Source organism: Neomonachus schauinslandi, chromosome 10 (assembly GCF_002201575.2).
Source record: "Neomonachus schauinslandi chromosome 10, ASM220157v2, whole genome shotgun sequence".
NCBI lineage: Eukaryota > Metazoa > Chordata > Mammalia > Carnivora > Phocidae > Neomonachus > Neomonachus schauinslandi.
In genome coordinates, this window is record NC_058412.1 from 58,167,635 (window position 1) to 58,191,808 (window position 24,174).

At 35.3% G+C, this 24,174-nt stretch overlaps 1 protein-coding gene across 1 annotated transcript in view; it reads right to left on the bottom strand.

The window, feature by feature from the left end:
- The window catches only part of EHBP1 (EH domain binding protein 1), a 412,321-nt gene that overhangs the window by 94,950 nt on the left and 293,197 nt on the right, over window positions 1-24,174 (bottom strand). The window contains exons 12-14 of the mRNA XM_044918742.1: window positions 8,505-8,683; window positions 7,618-7,666; window positions 2,685-3,584 (exon numbers count right to left, since the gene is read on the bottom strand). Of these exons, the coding sequence (XP_044774677.1) occupies window positions 2,685-3,584; window positions 7,618-7,666; window positions 8,505-8,683 (1,128 nt within the window). The remainder of the gene's footprint in view (window positions 1-2,684; window positions 3,585-7,617; window positions 7,667-8,504; window positions 8,684-24,174) is intronic.

The following is a 24,174-nucleotide window of genomic DNA, read 5'->3' on the forward strand; positions in this document are numbered from 1 at the left end:
AGAGCCAAGATGAGAATCCAGGTGTACTCATTCCCAGTCCGAAGTATTTTCAATTTTTAAACATTAATCAATTTCTAGATTCAACCAAATAAATTTACCTTAAAAATCTGGGTTATAAGAAAATTCTGTCTTATACTTCTGGATAATACTTAGAACTTAGGCTCACCAAATTCTGCAGTTGTTAATCACTAGATGTTTCTTTCTTTTTGTTTTTTTAAGCTTTTATTTATTCATTTGAGGGAGAGACAGAGAGAGAGAGAGCACAAGCTGGCGGAGAAGGGTCAGAGGGAGAGGGAGAAGCAGGCTCCCCGCTGAGCAGGGAGCCCGATATGGGGCTCAATCCCAGGACTCTGGATCATGACCCAAGCCGAAGCCAGATGCTTAACCGACTGAGCCACCCAGGCGCTCCACTCGATGTTTCTCGATTATCTGCTATGTATGGACACTCTGATGGCTTGAAAGCTTTTTTGTACTAAAAGTTATAGTACTTAGAACCTTTGATTTGAGATTTTTGATGAGGAGGAGAGCGGCTTGCTTTGTGAGCTACTGTATTTCTTTGATTCAAAGATGCACTTTTTTTCTTAACATCTCTGAAAACTTAAAATTGATGGCATCTTATAATCTCTGTCAGCCAGGTGGTAGTCAAGAAAGCCATCAATGCCTACATATGCATGTGCTTGATATTTCGGGTGGCAAGACTGCAATTCCTTGATGTTTCAGTTAACAACCCCTTGAGTAGTATTTAAAAATGGAATATAACTCTAGGTTATTGTCTGAAAATCTTATCATGGGACCTTCTGATAAGGTCAAGAAAGTGCTATTATCAATGGGTATTACTGAGAAGAAAACCCCAGAGACAACTGTAGAGAAATGTAATTCAGAGGGTCTCAAATTTTTTGGTCTCAGAATCCCTACACATGCTTAAAAATTATTGTGGATCTCAAAAAGCTTTTGTTTATGTGGGTTATATCTATTTATACTTATCATTTTGGAAATTAAAACTGAGAAATGTTGAAAATATTTATTTATTCATTCCTTTAGAAATAACTATAATGAGGCACCTGCGTGGCTCAGCTGGTTAAGCAGCTGCCTTCGGCTCAGGTCATGATCTCTGGAGTCCTGGGATGCAACCCTGTGTCTGGCTCCGGGCTCAGCGGGCAGTCTGCTTCTCTCTGCCTCTGCCTCCCCCGCCACCGCACCAACTTGTGCTTGCTCTCTCCCTCAAATAAATAAAAATCTTTTTTTTTTTTTTAAAGATTCTATCCATTTATTTGACACAGAGAGAGAGAGAGACAGCGAGGGACGGAACACAAGCAGGGGGAGTAGGAGAGGGAGAAGCAGGCCCCCCGCGGAGCAGGGAGCCCGACGCGGGGCTTGATCCCAGGACGCCGGGACCATGACCTGAGCCGAAGGCAGACGCCCAACCAACTGAGCCACCCAGGCGCCCCTCAAATAAATAAAAATCTTAAAAAAAAAAAAAGAATTACAATAAACCCATTAGATGTTAACATTCTAACAAAAAATAGTACTTTAAAAAAATAAGTGAGAATGGCATTAGTTTATATTTTTTGGAAATCTCTTTTATGTCTGGCTTAATAGCAGGCAGCTGGATTCTCATATGTACTTTTGTATTCAATCTTTTGAGATATCACTAATTGTGTGGCCTCCAGAAAACACCACTGTACACTTGTGAGAGAACGAAAGTGAAAAAGGTAAATAATGTTCTATTATTATTATGAAAATAGTTTCAACTTTGGGGGCTCTCTGAAAGAGGTTAGGAGAGCCTCAGAGGTCCCCAGATCATACGTTGAGAACCACGGCTGTAACATCATGATTTTGATGGCACAGAGGACAACACTGTGTGGAAAACCAGGTACACCAACAATTCCAAATCAAAAAGTGGTCAGAAGAGTTGGATTTTAAATTCTAATTCTAAATTAATTATACCTTAACCAATTAACTTTACTTAAACTTCTATACAGAAGAGCACTGTATGATTAAAAAATCCATGCTTGAATAAGTCTAAAAGAATTCATTCAATAAGTATAAAATAAAAATTCTATGTGATAAAACCATTTATCATAGTTTACTGGCAATGTTTTTCTTTCCTTTTGGTACATAAAATAATGGTATATCTTATAATTGATGGTCCCAGAGATTCAATTAAATATAATAAACACTGTAAGGTCAAATTTGTGTCATATTCCCCTCATGGGGAGGAATCTGGATGTTACTGGAATTTTTAACCACAAGTAACGATGGGACTAAAAACACCAATTACAATGCAACTAACATATTTGAAAAAAATACTTTAAATGGGAAATATTTAATTTAGCATTACATATTTTCAGAATGATACTCCTACTAAATGGAAGAGTGAAATATCTTTGACTTATTCTTATAGTGAAAAGTTCTGTTTTTATAGGTAAATAATATTTTGATTTGAAAAGCTGACATTACTCTTCAATCTTCAAATTTGGATTTATTTGTAGGCTTAAAATAGTATATCATAAACTCTAAATGAAGTGCAGGTATAGTTTAGGTTTTTCTACAATGGTTAATTATACTTTACTTTTAATCATTTGTAGCATTTGAAAGTGCTCTATGAATACAAAAACCCCCAAAATATTCAGAATAACTATTTATTTATTAAATATAGGTATTTATCATTCTAACTCACTTACCTGGACTGTTTTTGTGGAATGATCTGCATGATTTAAAGTGGTTCTATCAGTATCTGGATCAGACTCTGTCTGCCTCAGGGAAGTACGTTTTTTCTTTGTAAGGTCTGCATCTCTATTGTAGGAGTATCCAAGTTTGGAAGTGGGAGATAAACTTGGTTTTTTGATTGGTGATTCAGGATCTGATCTGCATTCTAAGGGTCTGGAATGCTCTAACTTTTCTTTCTCCAAATTATTACTGATGTCTAAAGTCTGAAGCTTTTGTTCCTCTGTCTCACAAATGAAGGGTGGAGACACGTCCTTCTTCTTATCACTAACATATAAGTCACTTAATTCTAAAGTCTCAGCTTTCAGTAGTCTCTTCTTGCCTAACCAAACTTGTGCGTGGGTCGAATCTGTATTGTAACATATTCCAGGGTCATCGGATCCTGAAGTCCTTCCAGAGCTCTGCTGGGACTTTTGGGGTTCTGTGTCACTTTTAGTCCTGCGACAGTAAGGGGAGGCTGTACTTGGACTAAGATGATCATCGGGAGTCTGATGTTCACTTTCTGACTCTCCAACCCCACTGTCATTTACAAATACAGAGTCATCTTGCGATAAGAAGTCTACCGCTCCGTCACTCGAAGGCTGTAGTTCAGGCTCCCGTTTCAGATCACTAAGCTCCGCATAGAATTTTTCCTGATCAACAGAACTGTTTGTATCTGTTTCATAGTTTCCAACTTTATATGTGCTCTTACTGCTGTTTTCCTCTATCTGGACAACATTCAGTTCTTGGCCACTGAAATGTGCCCTGATTTGATAGAGATAAGTCATAACAGTCAGTTTGTCAGGAATTGCTAATAAGACCATATCAGAAGGTTCCAACAACCGGGAAATTCCTATGCTGGCAAATCCATCATACGCCTTCAAAGAAAGGAAAAACAAAGATATACTGAATAGTTCAAACAATCCACACATTTTAAAAACAGAAAATAATAGATATTAGCTAGACATACTGAATCATTATGTTGTATACCTATAGCTAATATAATGTTATATGTCAATTACACTTCAATAAAAAAGTTATCAAAATAAATAAAGTTTAGTTACCATTAAAAAAGCCCCAAAATTTTAATAGATTTTGTTGTTGTTGTTGGAGGGCATACTACATTACTGACATTATTGCCACAAGAACAAAACAAAATTCCACATCAGAAATTTGTAAAAGTGGGGTAGGTACAAGAACAAAAAGTTTCTTAATTAGTAACAATTGAAATGCTCTTTTCCAATTAAAAAAACAAGCAAAAATTAGAATTAAAACAAAAAAAAATCTTAGAATCAATTTTTATAAGGAACTAAGGTATAAAGAAATAATAGAGTTTTATCATTCCTATCAACCTCTCTTTACCATGTTTCATATAACTATAAAACAGTGATTTGTGAAGAAAAAGGATAGCTACATATCCCCAAAGACCTAATCCTAGATTACCTGGTATAAAAATACAAGTGCTTAAATTATTTAAGCCTAGAAACATAGAAACATTTTTTAAATGCCCAATTAAGACTGATTTTCATAATGAGAAGAGTGATTGCATTTTCACTTCATCCATTTTGGAAAGAATGAAATGTTTTGAGTAGTACAACTTAGTTGAGAATGTGAGGCTGCATTGTATTATTTTTGTTAGTCTTTAAATGACTGTGGCACATCAGGTTTTTCTAGTTTTGAAAAATCAAAGCTGTTTCTCAATTTACAATTAATTATTACTATCCTGAACTAACCCTTTAAAACAGCACTGTGTTGCTAGGAAGCATTAAAAATATGGTTAAAGGTTCAGATATACCCTCAGAAACTAAGTATGGACCCCCTAGTTGTATTCTCACTTTGGAATATAAAATGTCTATCTTTGTAACAACCTAGATGTAGGTTCATAATTCAAAGTTTTTCTTAAAAGAAAGGTTAGGAAATTATGTAACAATTTAGAAGGAATTACTCTTTTGCACTTACATGTTGAAGTGCATTTCTACCTTTGAATTTAATCCTTGTCTCATATTCTTCCTGTAGTTTAATAAATGTTGCAGAATAAGTAAGAAAGAAAATGAAAAATAAATTGCAATATTAAAACCTCTTCAATTTTCACAGCACTATGTTTCATAATATAGGTACCTCAAAATATTTACTCAAGAGAATGGCTCAGTTGGCGTGCATGTTTAGGCCTGTTTGTTATTTTACGTGTTTTAGGAAAATTAAAGTCATTTTCCTCCTCATGTGTCTTGACAACCTGATTGACAGACATCAATTGCAGACCATCATGAAAAGCACCACAGGCGGTATTCTAAACATTTCCCAATTATCTAAAACACTGACATACTGGTTAAGATCATATGTCACAGGTAAATACCTTTTTTATTCAGCACTTTTTAAAGACCTGGGAAAATGATTAGCTTCCTTGTGGGGAAGCTCCTGCTGATGTTTTGCTTTATGTAGCAATTCATTTTATGCACACTAACTGCACTAAAAAAACATTTAAAAATAAACTGGGTTTCTTGTAAGCGAGGTCAAGACTTTATAAAGGAATTTTCCCGTAGGTTAACCTCTTCTCCTGTGGTCAATCACCTGTCTTTTTAGCTGTTTGTGTGTGGAGAAAAAGAAGAGGTCTTTCAAAGAAAATTGTCTTATTCATGCCTAGATGTTATTTAATTGGTAAGGAGGAGTCATTGCCAGTTATGTTATGCATCTGCATGGAACTTAAGACACAGGCAGTGTTTCTTGTGCTGCCTTAAGTCCCATCAGGGGCAGATGGGGTTATCGGAAAGAACTGTGTGAAGCCGGAAATAAATCTGCAGGTAGCAACTGATACTCAATGTAGATATCAGGTTGGAAGTTGCAAAGTGATGAAAAGGAGAGACTGTAAAACATTTATTCAACTGTGCAATGAACAGGATCATCTAAATTAAAATCCTTTTAAAAAGCCATAATTATCTGCCCTGGAAGATCTAATTGAGAAAAAAATTTAATAGGATATTCTTTTCTACATAGTAATACGTAAACCCAAGGTATGCTCATCATTATCAAGTTCCTGAAAAAATAACGTAAAGAAGTATGACCTAAGCCTTAAGGCAAATCTCCATACTCTTAAAAATACATAGCTGGGTACAATCAACAATGTTTCCCTTTCAAAATTTCAAACAGTAATTTAAAAAGCTTCATTTTATAAAAATAATAATGGTTTATTTTATTACACCTTTATCTGCATTTAAATTAACTTAGTATTTTATTCTAATGCAAAAAAAATGCAGGCATAGACTATATCTAAAGATATAATTTAATTGATGACAAAATAGGCATTTCACTTTGATAGACACAAGCTCTCCAAAATTATACAAGAGATAATTCATGAGAATGACTTACTCTGTAGCATGCCCACCACAGATGTGATTTCTATAAAGAAAAATATACTGATATTTTAAGATAACCTTTTTTGGTGGCATATTTCAATAAAAAAACTGACAGTTTTAAAATGTACTTCTCCAGGCCAGCATCATGCATTTGTAAAGAAAAAGGGTTTTTTAATGACAATACAAATCTTTGGGTTCAGAGAGCAATAAAAGTAAAAAAAAAAAAAAATTGTTGACTTAAATTCTCATCTGCTAACTGAACTTCTATCAAGATTCCCTTTACAGATTTTTTTTAACACTGGTAGTTTTAATTATCTAATTTAAAGTAGAATGAAAACTTTTAGTCTAGACCAGAGGTTATTAATCACTTTGTTCCCTGAATCCTTTTGGTAATGAACCCCTTCTCAGAACAATGCTTTACATTTATAAAATACATAGGATTACAAAAGAAACCAATTATATGAAAAATAAAATTATGAAAAATATTAGTAAAACTGAATTTGAGAAACAGCAATACATGTGCTTTTTATGAAAGTATTAACAACTGTAATTTTGAAGTGATTAGCTTAAAAGATATTTGAAGATACTAAAACTGCAATGTGATATCAAGATATCTAAGACTCTCAAGGTGATAAAGTCTCAGGAATGGCTAATGTTAAACTGGTGTGTTGCCTAAATTCATAATTGAAGGAAATACTAAATTTCACTTAAAGAATTAAGAAAATAAAACACATTTTCCTCCTAGTCACATTCAAGAACCACCTGAATTCTATCCATACCTCCCAGATTAAGAACTCCTATTCTAAGACAACATATTTCATTAGCTTTTCAGTTGAAGAATTCAATGCAACATAAAACACATTGAGTACCTACTATATGTTGAATTAGTGCTTCCCTCCTTTCTCATGTCACAGTGCACATACATGACTATAATACTGTACTGTGCACTGGGATAAATAGTTAAGTTAGCCTGTGGCCACAGTCAGCCGGCCCAAGGGCTTCTGGCAACTCAGACCCACATAGCTACCCTGAAGGCTAAAAGGATCAATATCCCCAACTGGGAAGTTGTGACCTCAGTTGGCTAATTAATTATGTGGAAAAACTGTATAGTTTACCAGAAAATGAAAAAAAAAAAAAAAAGAAGAACCCCAATGTTCATATCTTTCTGCTTCTAGGAACATATGCATTCTTTCTTGTATACCCATTAGGCTCCTGCCCTCATCCCTTCCCAAAAGATTTTTCTAAACTCATAATCATTTATGGTATAACAGCTTTGGGTGCACTTTTTAAAAGCTAAATCTTGACTATATGCTTTAATAAATATTTAACAGTTAATGAAGTCCACACACATTAAAATTTGATGCTAGTCCAGCACTTGTGATCTTTAAAGGCTATGACAACTTAGAGTAAACCGTGCATCCTATTTGAACTACAGGAAGCAGACTACCTTCTGTGAGTTGCAGTTATGACCTCAAAAAACAACCTCAGTTTCCCCAAATTAATAAAAGCCACAGAGGAGCCAAATTTGAAACTATGCATTTTTTTCCTTGGCAATTCTTACCTTTTTGTTGTTCTCTTTAATATCTTGAGGATTCAGAGACTTGTAGTCACTGAGGGAGAAAATGGCACAGTAGGTACATACAGTATTTGATAAAAACAGCTGTTTTTAAAACAAACTGAATCTAAAATTTTGACATTCTATAATACCAAAGAGTAACTAGCAATTTCCCAGCAATTCAATCAACAAAACTAATAGTGTGGAAAATTAAGGAAATAAATAAATAAATAAATAAATGAAAATAGTGATTACATGTTTCACTGCCTGAAGCTTTCCATCTAAAAGAGAAGTTAAGGCAGGGCACCAGAGACCAGTCTTGACAACCAAATTTACCATGAGGTAATCCCTTGTTGTCAATGTACAAAGTGCTACTGGCTTATTTGTCTCATCTCATTTTAACAGCCACACAATTTTCATAATAATTTGAAGTCAGTTCTTTGTATGAGATTAAGAAGAAAAAAAAAAAATTTTTTTTTTTTTAAGAGAAAAGATTGGTTTTAGGCATTCAGAAGGGAGAACTTTTCTTTCTGACACACACTTCTTTTCTCAAAAAGCAAAGGTATGGGTAATAAACAAAGTCAACTATTTCAGGACACATGTTAAGAAATTATTTGTTTTTCGGGCGCCTGGGTGGCTCAGTCGTTAAATGTCTGCCTTCGGCTCAGGTCATGATCCCAGGTCCTGGGTTCGAGCCCCGCATCGGGCTCCCTGCCCGGCGGGAAGCCTGCTTCTCCCTCTCCCACTCCCCCTGCTTGTGTTCCCTCTCTCGCTGTATCTTCTCTGTCAAATAAATAAGTAAAATCTTAAAAAAAAAAAAAAGAAATTGTTTTTTAAAAAACTGTCTATTATTTACAAAATATTTATAGGGAATGGAAAATGTTTCTACTTACATTAAATCTGGTCTAAAGTGGTGTAATATTGCACAAAAAGATAAACCATTTCTCCATGATGTAGTAAAATTGGTGATTTTCACTCCCCGATAGTTTTTTGTAACTTCTTTGCACCATACAAGCAATGACTGACTAGCATTTGGCTTTCGCCCCAAAACAGGACTTGGTATAGGACTCGGCTAGAAAAAAGGAAAAGAGAAAAACATTAAAATAATTTAATGGAAGATGAAAATTAACATTAATTGACCTAACTAGATTATTTAAACCCTTTGATGTCAGTTTAGGTCCTTCAAAACTATCAATTCAAGACAACTATAACCTCCAAGAAGGAGACATGAATCTTAAGTTATTATCTTCAGTTTTAGCCTATGGCATTTGCCTGACAAGAACGTAGATATGCAACATTTTAAACTCATACATAAGAACAAGCCAAGAGCTATATTGATGGAAACATCATATTATTTAAATACTTAAGTCTGAATATCTGTGTAACTCTTACACCCTAAGAAATTTTCCCCAAATATAATCATGTACAAATATAGTTCCTTTTTGACTAGATTAAAAATAATGTATTTTGAAGTCTAACTGTAGCACAAATTGTTAGCAGGGGAAAGATCAAAAATGCTAGTTTTTTTAAAATGCAGTGATCATTCATTTTAGATAGCACAGTGATAATCATACTGACATTTCTTATATAAATTTAATGATGGCAAAACAGATCTACTTTTGTAGGTCACTTAGGGGTGTGTGTGTGTGTGTTAAATCTTAAGCATATTCTTTGTTTTTCCCCTTGTTAATATACTTAAAACAATTATGACAAAAAACCCCCAAAAACTACATAAGACTTTTATCTTAAACTTTTATTATTCTTAAAAACATGTCACTTTCTTTTACTGAGTAACAATCACATTTTGTGATGGTAACTTTACAGGCTGGTACAACTGAAAACCATAAAGAAAACTACTAAATGTTTCTGGATTTTAAATTATGCTACCAGGGGCGCCTGGGTGGCTCAGTCGTTAAGCGTCTGCCTTCCGCTCAGGTCATGATCCCAGGGTCCTGGAATCGACACCTGCATCAGGCTCTCTGCTCCCCAGGCAGCCTGCCTCTCCCTCTCCCTCTCCCCCTGCTGTGTTCCTGCTCTTGCTGTCTCTCTCTGTCAAATAAATAAAAAATCTTAAAAAAAAAAATTATGCTATCAGTTAAGAGTGCTGACTATAAACATAAAATAGAGGCCCTCTGAAATAAGGCGAAAGGGGAATAATTATTTACCCCTAATATCACTTAAGTTTAACAAGCAAACCATTCTTGCCACACACCTTACTTAAGAAAGACCAATGATGCCCCCACTTGACAAAAACATGTTAGTGCCAAACAATTAAAATCATCAACTCTGAGGTAATTATAATTATGCATTCACTGCTCCCGTGAAAAAACTACTAAGAAACGCCAAGGATGTAATTTCTTATTTTTTATTGTATTTTTATTAACTGTCAGATTAACAAACTGTTATATAAACAAGCATGAATCTTGCAAAATGCTGTCCTTTATTATTTTTTTTAAAGATTTTATTTATTTATTTGATAGAGAGAGAGGGAACACAAGCAGGGGGAATGGGAGAGGGAGAAGCAGGCTTCCTGCTGAGCAGGGAGCCCGATGCGGGGCTTGATCCCAGGACCCTGGGATCACGACCCGAGCCGAAGGCAGACACCCAACGACTGAGCCATCCAGGTGCCCCAACAAAGTGCTGTTCTTTAAGTAATCACCTATACAAAGTAAATGCTGAAAAATTCACAGGCCATAAAATTCAATAAATTTGGATCAATTCTACTTAATATGAAGAAGTATACTGGTAAAAATGGAATTCCCAATGTAATAAGCTATTTACTTTAGAATAAATAATAGATCTTTTAACCACATCAATTTGACATGTATAAAAATGAACTATTAAATATCTTTTCATCTAATGGTGACTTTCCACTGTGATTTTCAAATTGTTCTAGTCACTTAACCTGGAAGTGGAGTGGAGAATGGTCTATGGATGAGGTAGGGGATCAATGAACTGGGCACAAACACATTTTTTTCCTTAGACTTCCTATTAAAGGATTGTTTTTAATAAAATGTTTTCTTTATCAAATTATATTATTAAGGCATTGACTCATTCCAAGTATGAAGAAGAAGTACATAGGCCAGATAATCTGCAACTCTCATTACACTGATTGATTCCAATTATCAGTAGCACATAGATAGGTCATGCACAAAAGTCATTATCACCACCTAGAGTAGCTTTCTGTACTTAAGAAATAGGGAAAATATACCATGTCATTATTATTATGAATATACCCTTGTTTCTAAGAAGGCTCAATATGAAAAGCCTAGAAGAACTAAATTAATTTTGGATTTACCCTAACATAACACCCTTGAATTAAAAAGATCTTACAGGGATGCTTACTGCACTGCCAAAGCAAAATAAATCATTTGTAATTGAAGAAAAAGTCATTTGTAATTGAAGAAACTTGCTAAAAATACAAGGCCTATAAATGGTCGTGTTGGTTGCACAGGAAGAGGACTGAGGTAGAACCACTGTACAATAAATCATCCACTTCAGAACAGCTGATCTTTCATCTAATATTTTGCAGAGGGTCATAAAGAAATAAGCAGTTAAACAAGTTCAGAACCTTCAGGATATTAATGAATGTAATTGCTTGTTTCTTGCTATAGCTGGCTCCCGATGTGGCAGGTTACTTTACTTCTCTATGTCTCCATTTCTTCATCTATAAAAGGTGGATTGGCGTAAATCTCATGGTGTCACTGTAGTAACAGGACTGCCTCACCATCCTCCCGCCCATTATTGCTCACTACCACTCTCTCCCTTGATCACATTGAACTGTAGTAACCTCTTTGCTGTTCTTTAGATACCCAAGACATGGTCCCACCTTAGCGCCTTTGTACAGACTGTTCCATTTGCCTGCTCTCCTGCCAGATATCTGCATGGTTAACTCCAATGCAACCATCTTCATTATGCCTATTTTAATTACCCTATTTAATAATGCAACTCATCTCCATCATTCAACCTCAACACCACACTCCTGACTACCTTACCTTGCTCTATTTTTTCCATAGTACTTACCATCTTCTTATCGTCCATATACTTTTTTTGGTTATAACCAAAATATGATTATTGGTCACGCTTACTGCTTATTACTTTGTCCATTCTCACCAAATAAAAGGGCTATGAAGACACGGATCTTAGTTTGTTTAGTTTATTAACTTATCCAAAGCATCCAGAACAGATCCTGACACATAGGCACTCAATTAATACTATTAAATAAATACTTGGCACGATGTATGGCACATAGAAGCAACTCTGTAAATGTTAATTGTAATTATTATTACTACAAGCAATAAATTACCAGCACTTGAATTCCTATTTTTGAGGGTCTTCTGGAAACTTCAAATGAATTTCTTCAAAATTAGCAAAAAATACTTTTGAAAACAAAGCTTTAACTAGAAGATAGTCCTGACACTCTACTGCAAAATGGGGCACTTGGAATTCTTGGCAATGCATCTATTTCTATGGGTTTGGTGAAAAAAGTTCTGAATGACTGTAATTTAGTGCTTTCCAAAGAAAAGAAGACATCAAAATCTGACCATTAATGGTAGAACCAAACTTTCAGATGTTGGAACAACTCTTTAAAAGCTCTTTATTTTTGCAGGGACTGGATGTATGAGAAGGCATCTTTATTTAACATACTGGGAAAGTAAAGGACAGATATTATAGTTATCTTTTTTATGCACCAAGAGAGGAAATTTCTAAGAGTCATCCTAATTATAATTATGGTGAGATTAATCAGAATCTGATTGATTTTGATTAACTGATTAACTAGGTGATTCTTCCAGTTCTCTCTCAATCAAGCTACTATATGGATGAAATTGCACCAATCTCAGCTTAACCAAGAACTACAAATCGAAGTCAACCATCATGATTATAGAGCCAGTTTTAAGTGCTGACAGTACAGAGGAAATAGGACTTGAAACCACTGTTTCACTTAACAGTTCTATTGTCTAGTATGGATAATTTTAATGTATTGTTTCTGTTAACATAGTATCTTACACATTAAAGACAGTGAGGCCACCTAGTCACTCTTGCTATCAATGGCGATAGGATTGCTTTCAGAAAACCTGTCGAATAACTTGTTACAAAATTTCCTAAATTTTAATAGCTGCAATTCCATTTTTTCTGCTCTACCTCTCTCACTACAGTTGTTTTCTCTTTGGTCTTTCCCCTTCTTCCACTGATATAAGCACATATATATCCCTCTAGGTATTGCTCTAAATAGTTTTCTCTTTCCACACTTTGAGCTGATTCACTCCCAGGATTTCAACTATCACTTCCATGCAGATGATTCCCAAATATACATTTATAGTTCAAACTATCTCAAGTTGACATTTCCAGCTGGCCGTCCTTCCTGCCATATAAAATTCAAACTCAATATGTTCAAAACCATAATTATAATCTTTCCTTACAACCTGCTTCATCTTCATTCTGTTTACAAATGATACTGCTATTGTCCCAATTATCCAGACTTTGAATCTCAGAATCAGCTTTGACCTCTTCTTTCCCCTATCATCCTTTATTAGTTAATCCATGGGAAATTTTGATCCTATTGTTGTAATCTATCTTCTTTTGCCTAGCTATTGCAAAATCTTCCTAATAGGTCTTCCTTCTTCCAAATTCTCCCTTATCTGATTCATTGCCATAGCAACAATCTTCTTAAAGCACAGGTCAAAGCTTCTCATTACTCGTAAACATATAAAATGATGTCAAAATACTTTTGAGCGAAGAATCCCAAATCTTTTTTAACTATCTACTTTCTAGGATGATTCACCATTCTCTGGAATCACTATGCTTTCCTCCCTAGCCCCAGCTCCCCCACTTCCTGTCCTTGATCATACAGATTGTCACCACACTTTGGAGTATCTTCTGTCCCAAGTACAATTGCTACAATTCCACTCTACCTTCAAGATTATGTACAACTGTCATCTTGCATATGAAATCTCTTTCCAACTCCAATTACTAAGGATTTTCGGTATTCCTTTGACTCCCATCTAGAATTTTTACTACAATGTATTATTTCTTCCATCCACAAAGACTTATTAATTTTTCATTAATCTATAAAGTATACTCTGAGCACTTACTATGTCCCACAGACAATGTTAAAACCCTTACATGGACTAGCTCATTTAATCTCACCACTCCTTTGAGATAAGTGCTATTCTTCCCAATTTCAGTTGAGGAAACTAAAGTTACAGAGCTAGAAAGTGAAGGAGTGAGAACCTATACCAAGGTGTTCCCACTCCAGAGCCTGTGCCTTAAGCAACATGCATGTCACATTTCATATAGTTATCTTTTTTATGCACCAAGAGAGGAAGATAATGCAGTTTTAGGACCTCAGTAGAAACTATAAATTTCTTGAGAAGTTGCCTTAGTCAACTTCTTAAGATGACTGGCTGTCCCATGTATATTAAATTGATTCCAAAAAGGCAATTAAGGCAAACAATTTAAACTCTAGGAGTATTTAGTTAATAAAACCCTTTATCCATTCTTTGGATTTTAGATTATTGGTTGGAACTAGAACTAGAACTATGTAAGTCCAGAGCAGTGAAATATACACTACCATTGTTAAAATTGTAGAACATTTTGGTCTCCCTATTGCTGATTCTGGGAGTCTTCCCCCAATTATTACAAATTTTTAAAAATTTATTTATTTGAGAGAGAGGAAGAGAGAGTGAGAGAGAGAGAGAAAGAGGGAGAGTGCAAGTAGGGGGAGGGGCAGTAGGAGAGAATCTTCAAGCAGACTTCCTGCTGAGCTGGGAGCCATGCAGGGCTTGATCTCAGGACCCATGAGATCATGAACTGAGCTGAAACCAAGAGTCAGATGCTCAATTGACTGAGCCACCCAGGCACCCCCAATTATTACAAATTTTTTAAAACAACTGAGGAAACCGTGGATACATCTTAGTATTTGGTGAGCCCAAAACAACAGCAGTGGTGAAAATAAGAATATTTGTATCTGTAGTGTTTATTCTTTTTCAAAGTGTTTTCATTTAAATAATTTCACTTTATTCTCATAGTAAAATTGAGTTAAGTTTTGTCATTTTGCTACTTAGACAATCAGGAAGATTATGCTGTAATTAAAATAATACTAGGAGGAACTTCTGCTTACATTAAAGCAGGACCACCACCTGAACACAATTTTTAAAAAGCTGAACAAAATGTTTAGAAAACTTTCTAAGATACATCAAACAACTATCCTTAAGCCTAGACCTTGGAGAGACTAGAAAACTAGAGAGTGGGCAAAGCTCTCAGGGATGCTTTTATAATGGCTGTTCTGGAAGAGTGAACTGAGATTCAGAGCTGCTCTTATAGTAGACCCCCAAATAGCAATATGCACCCCTCAACCCTCAAAAGTAGAAAAAATAAATAAAAATGAGAACAAAAAATAGTGAAATTGGAAATACGCTTACAATAAGAAGGATCAATAAAGCCAAAAGCTGCTTCTTTGAAATGACAAAATCAATTAAACCTCTGATATGACTGACAAAGAAAAAAAGAGGAAAGTAAATTCCTAGAAAAGTATGGCTTGAAGAAACAAAAAGCCTGGATAGTTTTATAACTATAAAAAAATTGAATCTGTAATTAAAAACCTTCCTATAGGGTGATGGGCATTAAGGAGGGCACTTGATGTAATGAGCACTGGGTGTTATATGCAACTGATGAATCACTAAATTCTATCTCTGAAACTAATAAAAAAAACAAAAACCAAAAAGCCTTCCTATAAACAAAATTCCAGTTGGCTTTATTGACCAGTTCCACCAAACATTCAAGGAATAGTATCTCCAACATTACACAAATTTTTCCAGGGAATAGGAAAAATGATTTTATTCCCCAACTCATTTCATGATCCTTGCAAACTTTGATACCAAAACTCAATAGAAAAAGGCAAAATTACAGGAAAAAAACTTATCATGAATATAGAGGCAAAAGTGCTAATAAAATTATTAGCATACTGAACCTAGCAATTTATCAATTGAACAAACTGGACACTTAGCCAAGGAAGGCACATTTGACTTAACATTAGCAAATCTATTGAGGTAACATGTCAAATTAACAGATTATAGGGGGAAATATGTAGATATAATCATCTAAATAGATATATAGAAACAGCTAATAAAATGCAGTATCCATTTATATTCTATAAAATAGTCCTGGCGAGATGCCTGGGTGGCTCAGTTGGTTGAGTGTCTGCCTTCGGCTCAGGTCATGATCCCAGGGTCCTGGGATCGAGTCCCATGTTGGGCTCCCTGCTCAGCGGGGAGCCTGCTTCTCCCTCTGTCTGCTGGTTCCCCTGCTTGTGCACACACTCTCTCTCTCTGACAAGTAAATAAATAAATCTTTTAAAAATATGAAATAGTCTTAGCAAAGTAATAGTAACAAGATTTCTTAACTGGTAAAATCTTCAGCAAATATCTCAATGGTAAAATATTTAAAGTTTTCCCTTTGAGATTGAGAATCTACCACCACTTTTATTCAACATTGTAATGGAGGTCTTAGCTAGTTTCATAAGGCCAGAAAAAGATATAAGGTTGTAAATAACTGGAAAAGAATCAAAATTATAAAACTGACATTATTTGCAAATGATATAACTAAGTACATAGAAAACCAAAAGAATCTACAGGTAATTTATTAGAATGAATATGAGAATTTAAGGAAATGGCTGGATACAAAAAAACCAACTGCATTCCTATACACCAACAAAAGCAGTTAGAAATTTAAATTTTTAAGACCATTCATGGTGGCATAAAAAACAAATACCAAGGAATAGATCTACAAATAATGCACATAAGTGTTATTAAAAAACTATCAAACTTTACTGTGAGAAAATAAAGGAGTCTTAAAGAGAGGGAGAAATATACCATATCCATGGATTAGAAGACACAATTGTAAAAGATAACAATTATTTCCAGAGAGAAAGGGTTAACCTAAAGACCTAAGACTTTCATGAGGAAATGACCTCGAGTTTACCTTCTAGCAACATTCCCACGGAAATATATTGGATTAAATCAATGTGAAAGGTCAAGTTTGTTACCAGGCAACATTATTTATTGTAAAAATGTCCCTAGTTCGGTGGACTGCATCTAGATTTGGAAGCTTGTCAATAAACTATAAATGCCTACTGAAATACAAAGGCCACAGCTTCCCTGTAGGATTCTTGTAATCAAATGTGTCCCTTGAGGGATCTAACAGTTATAGGTACAGGCTATTACAAGAGTGTGTATCTTATAAACCATAGTGGTCCACACTTACCCATCTTACAAATGAATAGTTCATGGGGAGCTGAATTATGGCACTACAGACCTGATGCTGTAATGCCAACATACTGTATTTCCTGCCCTTCTATAAAGCTAAGTAACCTAGTGCCAAATTATTTAATACACACACACAAAGGGCCTATAATCAGAATGAAAATTTGCTCTATCACATTAGTATTCAGAGAACTGCACAAGGCACTACTACACACTTCTCCCCAGAAAGGCTAAAATTAAAAACTCTTAATTAAAATGAAATTAAAATTTTAATGAAATTAAAAATACCAAGTGTTGACAAGGATGTGGAGCAAAGGGAGCTTATACAGAGCTGATGGGAAAACTCTGGCATCATCCATTATGGTAAATCTGAAGATGTGCATATGCTATTACCCAGGAATCCTAGGTTTATAACCTACAGAAATTCATGCTTACACAAGATAGAATACATGTTCAAAAATGTTCACAGACACACTGTTTAAAATTTCCCAGATCTGAAAATAATCCAAATGTTCATCAGCAATAGATCTTATAATTGTGGTCTATTCTGACAGTGAAATACTTCACACACACAGAGAAAAAGAAAGAGAGACAGAGACAGAAAGAGAGAGGAAGGGAGGAAGGGGAGAGCAATTGAGAGAAATACAAAACACATTTAATCCTAAAACATACTATTGAACAAAAGAAAACAGGTACAAAATCATATATACATACCATATGATTCTATTTACATAAAATGAAAAACCAGGCAAACCTAAACTATATTGTTTAAGGATTTGTACTTAAAACTTCTGGAGTGATTTCAAAGATCTAATTCTTTTGGTGTTTACACAGATGTTCACTTAAAATAATTTTCTTAAGCTGCATATTATGTTTTATGTAGTCTTCTGTATATATTTCACATTCATTCCTGTTTTACAGCAAAAAAGTTTAAGAATATTGGAATTGCTGGTATTAAAATGATGAAGTAAAGATGGTGATTTCTCCATTCAATTTGAAAATCACCTAAAGGTAACAAGGACAATGAGAAATAAAAGTAAACCGTTTTTCAGCCTGAAGTAGGAGACATAATGTAACCCTGACCTGCAATATATGGGGATGTTCCAACAATAAATCAATAACCAAGCTTCCAAATTACCAGAAGAATCACAAATAAATAAAAAAAAGCAGAACTCATACAGTGCGAAAAATTTAAAAGAAAAGTAGAAAGCATAATTACAAAATAGGATTTCAGAACCAAGACCAAATATATCTAATAATTATGTAGAATAGAGAGGGTAGAAATAGGCCCACATACAGTAACAGTAGAGAAAAGGATGAACTTAAGGAACTGTATGAAAAGACTGGTGGGTAATATTAACAAGTGTTAATCTTGTTATATGTGTAATCAAATATGACAACATTTGGAAGATCTGCATGACCTGGGGAATCAATATTTTCCAATGAACAATGATGTTACAAAACCATGCATCAACAAAATATCCATTTCAAAATGCAAGATAAACCAAGGTATGATTTCAGATTCCACATGGCAAATATCACTTGTGAATTTTGGTGTAGTATCAAAGAAGACAATCCACAATTATTTTAAAAGTCCATTAAAATTCTTTTTATTCTTCTAACTAGAAAATATGTGAGGTCAGATTTTGTTCATATACTTCAACCAAATAACATATTTACAACAGATTAAATACCAAAACTATCTTCTACTAAGCCAGGCATTAGAGTATGGTAAAAATTTCATTCTTTTTACTAAATTGTTTTTGCTTTGGAAAATATAGTCATTTTTCATAAAAAAAATGTTTATGTTAAAAAATGTAATGGTTTATTATTCTTTTAAATGAATTAATATATTTTTAAATTTTCTCATTTTTAGTTTCTAATATTATAAATATCAATAGGTATAACTCACATAAAAATTCTTTGGGGTCCTAAATAACTTAATTTCTTTTTAAGATTTATTTATTTGAAAGAGAGAGCAAGAGGGAGCGAGAGTGAGAGCGAGAAGGGGAGGGAGAGGGGGTGGGAGAGAGAGAGAGAAAGAGAGAGCACGAGCTAGGAGAGAGGCAGAGGGAGAAGCAGACTCCCTGCTAAGCAGGGAGCCCGATGTGGGGCTCAATCCCAGGACCCCAGCATCATGACCTGAGCCAAAGACAGACACTTAACTGACTGAGCCACTCGGGAGCCCCTTTAATTTTTTTTTTTTTTTTTTTTGAAAGAGAGAGAATGAGCGTGAGCGGGGCAGGGATGGGGAAGGGCAGAGGGAGACTCTTAAGCAGGCTCCACACCCAGCATGGAGCCCAACATGGGGCTCAATCTCATGACCCTGAGATCACTACCTGAGTCAAAAATCAAGAGTCGGATGTTTAACTGACTGAGCCACCCAGGCACCCCCAAAACATTTGTATTATGGTAAAATACACATAATTTAGTATTTACCATTTTAACCATTTTTAAATGCACAGTTCAGCCGTATTAAGTATATTCCTATTGTTGTGCAACCATCACCACTGTCCATCTCCAGAACACTTTCACCTTGCAGAACCGAAACTCTATACCCATCGAACAATAACTCCCCACTTCCCCTTTCCCACAGCCGCTGGCAACAATTCTACTTTCTGTCTCTATGATTCTGATGACTCTAGGTACCTTATTTAAGTGGAATCATACATATTTATCATTTTGTGACTGGCTTATTTCACTTAGCACAATATCCACAAGGTCACCCATGTTATATATGTCAGAATTTTCTTCCTTTTTAAAACTAAACAATATTCCACTGTATGTACATACCACATTTTGTTTATCCATTCATCTGTTGATGGACACATGGGTTGCTTCCATGTTTTAGCTATTGTGAATAATGCTGCTATAAATGTGAGTGTACAAATATCTCTTCAAGATCCTGCTTTCAAGTCTTTTGGGTACACATCCAGAATTGCTGGATTATATAGTAATTCTATTTTAAACTTTTTGATGAATATCTATAGTGTTTTCCACAGTGGTTGCACCATTTACAGTCCCACCAACAGTGCACAAGAGTCTCAATTTCTCCACATCCTCACCAACACTTGTCATTTTCTTTTTCTTCCTTTCTTTCCTTTTTTCCTCCTTCAATAGTAGCCATCCTAATGAATGTGAAGTGGTATCTCACTGTGATTTTGATTTGCATTTCTCTAATGATTAGTGATTTTGAGCATCTTTTCATGTGCTTATTGGTCATTCATATATTTTCTTTGGTGAAATGTCTATTCAAGTCCTTTGTTCATTTGCTTTTTGTTGTTGAGTTTTAGGAGTTCTCTATGTATTCTGAGTATCAGCCCCTCATCAGATATATAACTGGGAAATATCTTCTAATATTATGTAGGTTGCCTTTTCACTCTGTTGACTGTTTCCTTTCACAAGTCCTTTCATGCATATAAGTTTTAAAATTTTCATGAAGTCCAATTTGTCTATTTTTTCTTTGTTACTTGTACCTTTGGTTTTATATCCAAGAATTCACTCTCAAATCCAAACTTGTAAAGCTTCTACCCTATATTCTCTTCTAAGAGTTTTATGGTTTTAGCTCATAGACTCATGTCTTTGATCCATTCTGAATTAATTTTGTATAGGTGCTAGGAAAGGACCTAATTCCATTATTCTGCAAGTTGATATTCAGTTTTTCCAGAACCATTTGTTGAAAAGACTGTACTATCTCCACTGAATGGACTTGGCACCCTTGCTGAAAATCATTTGACCATATATGCAAGGGTTTATATCTGGGCTCTCTATTCAATACCATTGCTCTATATGTCTGTCTTTACATCAGTACCACATTGTTTTGATTACTGTAGCTTTGTAGTAAGTTTTGAAAGCAAGAAGTGTGAGCCCTCCAAAATTATTCTTTTTCAAGATTGTTTGGCTATTCAGGGTACCCTGAGATTCCATATACATTTTAGAGTGGATTTTTCTATTTTTGCAAAACCTTTTTTAGGATTTTGATGGGGATTGCATTAAATCTGTAGACCATTTTGGGTAGTACTGACATCTTAACAATCTTAAGTCTTCTAATCCATAAACATAGGATGTCTTTCCATTTATTTGTGTCTTCTTTAATTTTTTTTAAAGATTTTATTTATTTGACACAGAGAGAGAGAGAGTGCACAAGTAGGCAAAGTGGCAGGCAGAGGGAGAAGCAGGCTCCCCACTGAGCAGGAAGTCTGTTGCAGGGCTCAATCCCAGGACTCCAGGATCATGACCTGAGCAGAAGGCAGATGCTTAACTGACTGAGCCACCCAGGCGCCCCATTGTGTCTTCTTTATTTCATCATTGTTTCCTACTTTTCAGTGTACAAGTCTTTCACTTCCTTAGTTATTCCTAAGTATTTTATTCTTTTTGATACTACTGTAAATGGAACTGTTTTCTTTTTTTTTTTAAGATTTTATTTATTTATTTGACAGAGAGAGAGAGAGAGAGAGCACAAGTAGGCAGAGTGGCAGGCAGATGGAGAGGGAGAAACAGGCTCTCCGCTGAGCAGGGAGCCGGATGTGGGGCTCGATCCCAAGACCCCAGGATCATGACCTGAGCCGAAGGCAGCTGCTTAACGGACTGAGCCATCCAGGTGCCCCTGGAATTGTTTTCTTAAATTCCTTTTCATATTGTTCATTGTTAGTGATAAAAATGCAACTTATTTTTGGGTTCACTCTGTAAACTTTGCTGAGCTCATTTATTCTAGCAATATTTTTTGTGTGGAATCTTTGAGGTTTTTAATCATCTATGCAGAGGGATAATTTTACTTCCTCCAGTCCAGTTTGGATGCCTTTTGTTTCTTTTTCTTGCTTAACTGCTCTAACTAGTACTTCCAGTATTACACTGAATAGAAGGGGAGAGAGTAGGTATCCTTGCGTTGTTCCTGATATTAGAGTAAAAGCTTTCAATCTTTCACCATTGAGAATGAGTATCAACTGTGAGTTTTTCATATATGGTTTTTATTATCTTGAGGTAACTCCCATCTATTCCTAGTTTGTTGAGTGTTTTGTCATGAAAGGGTATTGAATGTTGTTATATACTTTTTCTGCATTTATTAAGATAATCATACAATATCTACCCTTCATTACGTTAATGTGGGGTTGACTGATTTTCATATGCTGAACCATCCTTGCATTCCAGGAATAAACTCCTCTTGGTCACAATGTGCAATTCTTTTAATATGTTGCTGAATTCAGTTTGCTAGTATGTTGTTATTTGTGCATCAATGTTTAAGAAATACTAGTCAGTAGTTTCCTTTTTAGTGTCTTTGTCTGGCTTTGTTATTAATGCAATGCTGGCTTTACAGAATAAGTTAGGAAGTGTTCCCTCCTCTTCACTTTTGGGGAAAACTTTGAGGGTGATTTGTGTTTTTTCTTCGTTAGATGTTTGGTTGAATTCACCAGTGAAGCCATAAGGTCCGGGGCTTTACTCTGTTGGGAAATTTTTGATGACTGATTCAAGGTCCTTATGAGTCATAGGTGTATTCAGGTTTTGTGTTTCTTCATGATCCAGTTTTGTAGGTTTTATGTTTCTAGGAGTTTATCCATTTCATCTAGGTTATCCACTTTATTGGTATACAGCTGTTCATAGTATTGTCTTATAATTCTTTTTATTTCTGTAGAATTGGTAATAATGTCCTCACTTTCATTTTTGATTGTAGTAATTTGAGTCTTCCCTCTTTTTGTCTCAGTCCACCTATTTAAAGGTTTGTTAATTTTGTTGATCTTTCCAAGAACTAACTTTTGGTTTCATCAGTTATCTCTTTTTTCAAAGACTTATTTTTTTAGTAGTGTTAGCTTTACAAAAACTGTAGAGGAAAGCAGAGATTTCTTACATATCCACTGCCTCCACACATTCATAACCTCTCCCATTATCAACATCTAATGGTACATTTGTTACCAAGAATGTCATCCATCACCTCACATAGTCACCACTTTTTTTTTTTTTAAGATTTATGTATTTGAAAGAGAGTGTGCATGAGTGGGGGGAGGGGCAGAGGAAGAGAGAGAATCCCAAGCAGATTCCCACTGAGTGCAGAGCCCAACGTGTGGCTCAATCTCATGACACTGAGATCATGACCTGAGCTGATATTAAGAGTCAGAAAAAAAAAAGAAGTCGGACACTTAACCAATTGAGTTACCAAGGCACCCCTAGTCACCACTTCTTTATGGGTGGTGAAAACACTTAGGATCTATTCTCTTAGCAAATTTCGAGTATACAACACAATATTTAACTATAGCTGCCTTCTTGTACATTAGATGACTAGATCTTATTCATACTAGATAAAACTTTGTACCCTTTGACCAACATCTCCCCACTTCCACAGTTTATCTTAGGGTTCACTTTTAGTGTTGCAGATTCTATCAGTTTGGACAAATGTATAATGACATATATCCATCATTATAATATCATACAGAATACTTTCATTCCTCTGTGCTCTGCCTAGTCATACTTCCCCTACACCCTGCTCCTGGCAACCACTGAGCTTTTTACTGTCTCCCCAGTTTTGCCTTTTCCAGCATGTTATATAGTTGAACCCATGCAGTATATAGCTTTTTCCTGATTGGCTTCATTCACTTAGTAATATGCATTAAGGTCCCTCCATGTCTTTTCACGTCTTGACAGCTCATTTCTTTTTTCTTTTTTTAAAGATTTTATTTATTTATTTGAGAGAGAGAGAGCACATGAGGTGGGGAGGGTCAGAGGGAGAAGCAGACTCCCTGCTGAGCAGGGAGCCCAATGTGGGACTCGATCCCGTGACTCCAGGATCATGACCTGAGCTGAAGGCAGTCGCTCAACCAACTGAGCCACCCAGGCGCCCCTTGATAGCTCATTTCTTTCTAGTGCTGAATCTAGACCTGTTATCTAGTTTATTTACCCATTCACCTACTAAAGGACATTTGGGTTGCTCCAAGTTTTCGCAATTATGAAAAAAGCTGCTATAATCATCCATGTGCAGGTTTTTGTGTGGATATAAGTTTTCTATACTTCTGGGTAAATACCAAGGAGCACAACTGCTGGATCATATGGTAAGTGTTTACATTTTTAAGAAACAGCCAAACTGTCTTCCAAAGCAGCTCTATACCATCTTGGATTCCCACCAGCAATGAATTAGAGTTCTTGTGTTCCATATCCTCATCAGCATTGGGTGTTGTCAGTGGTCCTGATTTTGGCCATTCTAATAGGTGTTTAGTGGTATCTCATTGTTTTAATTTGCATTTCCCTGATAACATGTGAGGCGGAGCACCTTTTCATATGCTTATTTGTAATCTTAAATCTTCTTTGGGGACACCTG